Source organism: Nicotiana tabacum, chromosome 15 (genome assembly GCF_000715075.1).
Source record: "Nicotiana tabacum cultivar K326 chromosome 15, ASM71507v2, whole genome shotgun sequence".
NCBI lineage: Eukaryota > Viridiplantae > Streptophyta > Magnoliopsida > Solanales > Solanaceae > Nicotiana > Nicotiana tabacum.
The window spans coordinates 127,093,430-127,097,240 of NC_134094.1; the positions used below are offsets into that span (position 1 = coordinate 127,093,430).

General features: G+C 32.9%; 1 protein-coding gene and 1 pseudogene across 1 annotated transcript; one reads left to right on the forward strand and one right to left on the reverse strand.

The window, feature by feature from the left end:
• Positions 1-289: 289 nt before the first annotated feature.
• On the reverse strand, positions 290-1,259 carry LOC107759611 (epi-neemfruitin B synthase L1AT-like; annotated as a pseudogene).
• A 1,578-nt stretch (positions 1,260-2,837) lies between these two features.
• On the forward strand, positions 2,838-3,811 carry LOC142169927 (acetyl-CoA-benzylalcohol acetyltransferase-like; the record flags this gene model as incomplete). The annotated part of the gene is given in 3 exon segments (XM_075231869.1): positions 2,838-3,106; positions 3,109-3,301; positions 3,303-3,811. Coding segments are annotated over 3 exon segments (781 nt in total), but the record flags the coding sequence as incomplete, so codon positions are not given.

A 3,811-nucleotide genomic window follows, 5' to 3' on the forward strand; every position in this document is an offset into this window, starting at 1 on the left:
CGGAGACTTCAAGGTATATCTGCCAGCGTCCGCAGACCTCAGAGTCTCCTTCTATCCTTATTATGTTGTTTTTCTTATTCTCATTAGACTCTGATGTATAGAGACACTTAGAATAAATTCTTAGAAGCGAGTGACTTATTTCTACCGAGTTTTGGGAGTTGTAACTATTTGAATCGTTGTTTGATTTATTTTATATGTTGAGATTTGAGTTTCAGTTTTGCATTTTGCATAATTAATAGGCTTACCTGGTGTTAGAGACTAGATGCCATCACGATATCCTACGGAGAAAAATTGGGGTCGTGACATTTTCACATCAAAAGCGGTGTGAACTCCCACAGCTCACACAAGAAATAATACGTAAACACACTCAAAACATGCATTTGTCCTCCTTTATCAAGTGCTATAATCATTTCAACTCTTGAGGGCTTAAAGCATAAAGCTCTAGAATCCGTTGATTTTGTTAATTCTTCCGTGAGCCTTGAAATAGAATCTTGGTTGATGTATAACTTTTTGGCATCTAGTTTAGAGTCCATACGATTTTCCTGGGGACACGAGGCAAGAGAATTTACGATACATCTCTTGGTGGGAAAATCTTAGCCATATTAAAGCTCAAAAAGTGGATTTTCTCTATAGGAATCCCCAATTTGCACACGTTTGACCGCTCGTGAACAAATGTGAAAGTTGTGAAACCATCCATCGCGGTATGTGCAGGGCTCATAGAAAGAGCCATGCCACCGCAATTGAATTTTGTGACTTGCACAATGCTAATTGGTGTTATGAACAAATTACTTTCATCAACATCCCAAGTATCTTGAGGCCAACAAGATAAGGCATGATTGGCATCTTTTTGTGCTTTCTCAAGAAAGCCATTGAGCTTACAATTTACCTTGGCATTAACAAATTTAACCCCTTGATCGGCGCAGTGAATCGAGGACTTATCCTCAGTAAATCTATCAGCAACTGGGTAAATATGGGTTAAAGCTCTAGATAAAGATTGCTCGAGCTGATCTTCAGCTGTACTATTATTGTTGGTGTTGTTGTTGCAAGGAGGATAGAAAAGAACAAGAGGTAAATGTGCCTCATCAGCTATTTGATCAAAGAATGATAGTTTGTAATTTTGAAGGTAATTTGGAGTTGGTGAAGATGGTTTTATCAACTTTGTTGTCAAGATTTTAACTTCCATGGTTTCCTTTTGGAAAATCATGGTATATAAATATGATGATAATGGAAAAAGGGAAAACAAATTAAAGAACTGAAGAAGTTAGAGGTAAAGTTATGTCATCAACATCTCGCGCCTTTCCCTTTATATAGGGAAAGTTATGGGTTCTGCCAACCCTAGCAGAGCCACGAATTTACGGAAGGGGATTTAAAAATAATTCATGTTATATTTGTGATTTGAACTCGTGATTTGAAGCAATTGTTAACACCCTTACCTAATTAATTAAAAAATTTCTTATGTCAAGAAAATTTAACTGTTTATATATAGAGTTTAAATTATATAAATCATTGGTATAAGGAATTTTACTGTTGTTTGTTATAGCATGTAACTTGTCTTAATTATTTATTACAAATTCCTTTTTTTTAGAAATCCTTTGAGAAACCTCATTTGTAGAAATCCTTTGAGAAACCTCATTGTGTAAAAAGGAAAACTTTATACAGTCAACCCTCTCTATAACAATCCCGTTTGTTCCGATAGTTTTTAGCTTTTATAGTGAATGACTATTATACACTTAAACAACATTTGACGTCTAAATATTTTTGGCTATTATAGATAAAATTTATCCAAAAATTAATTATTTTTCCTTTTTTATTGTTATATACAAAAGATAAAAAAATTATTCAAATTTAAAATATCAAAAGATATGCATATTTCACTAGTTAAATATTTGAAGAAAGCTAATACATTATTAATAAATTCATAACTAAATGTATAAAGATTTAAACTCCAAGGCAGACATTTTAAAGCTACAAAAAAAAAATTCTTTCAAGATTGATGAGCGAACTTTGTAATTGTAGCTTGTTTTGTAGATTTATTCTCTTACTAGTGATATAACGCTTGAATTGGCGAAGATTCGTGTCCAAATCTTTAGCAAAAAGGTATCCAATAACTTTCCTTTGAAGACAATCTAAGAGATTAACAGTTAAATTTTGTATCTAAATATATTTTGGAATTTGTCCCATGAAAAAGATAATATGTGCAAATCTTCAAACCTTTTATCTTATGCAATATAGAAATTTTGTTTAATGGAAATGGTTGTGTGCATATTTTTAAAACTATTATTTGTAATCTTAATGATTCTATATGGCTATTATAGAGGGGTAATTTTACAAAAAATGTTCTGCTATAAATATGGTCGTTGCTATTATAGAGAGGTAATATATAACTTAAAAAATCGGTTCTGAGGAAAATTTGACTTATATAGTGAATGACTGTTATATAAAGATGTTGTTATAGAGAGGTCAGTACTCATTTTTACTCTATTTGCACAATATTTCAATTTTTCACTGAAGTAAATTCAATTGAATGCCCTTGCCTTACTTTAGCTCCCCCACCTACCCCAGTGTTTAATATTATATTGATAGGGTGACCTATAAACATGTTTATCACAACAAAAAGTAGCAGTTCCATGTTTGGTAAGGAAAGTAGTTCAAAATAAGCCTTTTAACTAAGTAAAAATTGCAAATGATATAAATAAACTTCTGCAATAGTGCATTAGCAGTTCCATGTTTGGTAATGTTATGGAAATTTCCCATCTTTTGAAGATTTTTCAGAATTTTCCGAATATAAATAGGACCTGAAACTTCTGATATAAAAATTGTCTTCAACTTTTCTACAATTCTCTCTCTTTTTCTTAATTCCATAATATTTTTACCACATCAAAAACGGGTAGCCTTTGTGTTAATTTGAGTGACCAAATTCAAGTTGAAATCATTTCCAAGAAGCTTATAAAACCATCCTCTCCAACTCCTAATCACCTTCAAAATTTTAAGTTATCTTTCTTTGACCAAATAGCTGAGAAAACACATATGCCTCTTGTTCTTTTTTATCCACATAACCCCATCAACTCTTCCTACACCCATAATCATATGGTACAACAACTCGAAGAATCAGGATTATGACTCACGTTTATCCAGCTGCTGGTAGATTTTCTGAAAGTAAACGTTCAATCAATTGTCAAGATCAAGGTATAACATTCATAAAAGCCAACGTCAATTGTCAAATGGATGATTTTCTCCAACAAACACGTACTAATTTTGACCTTCCATTGCATTTTTGGCCACAAGGAATTAAGAACGTCGACTAATTTGTTTACCATACCACTCATGGTTGTGCAAATTACAATTTTTCAATGTGGTGGATTCGCATTATCTATGAGCACTGCACACCCTGCTATCGATGGATGGACGCGTTTTACGTTCATTTACGAGTGGTCAAAAGTGTGTAAATTGGGAATTCCAGCTGAAAACATCAATTTCATGAGCTTTAATTTGGTTAACATTTTTGGACCAAGAGACATATCCAAGATTTTTACGCCTTCTGCTATTTTCCCTGGAAAACGTCTAGACACTAAATTGGTTTCCAAAATGTTTGCTATAGATGAAGTCTCTTTATTAAAACTCAGAGGCAAATTAACAAATTGTAACAATTCAGGTGTTTTAAGTTTTAAACCTTCACGAGTTGAGATGATCACAGCAATTTTATGGAGGGCTCTGCTTCGCGCTTCACAGGCAATATCAGGGAAATGGAAGCCATCATTAATGTCATTTCCATTGAATTTACGCGGTAAGCTTAAATATCCTGAAGCATATA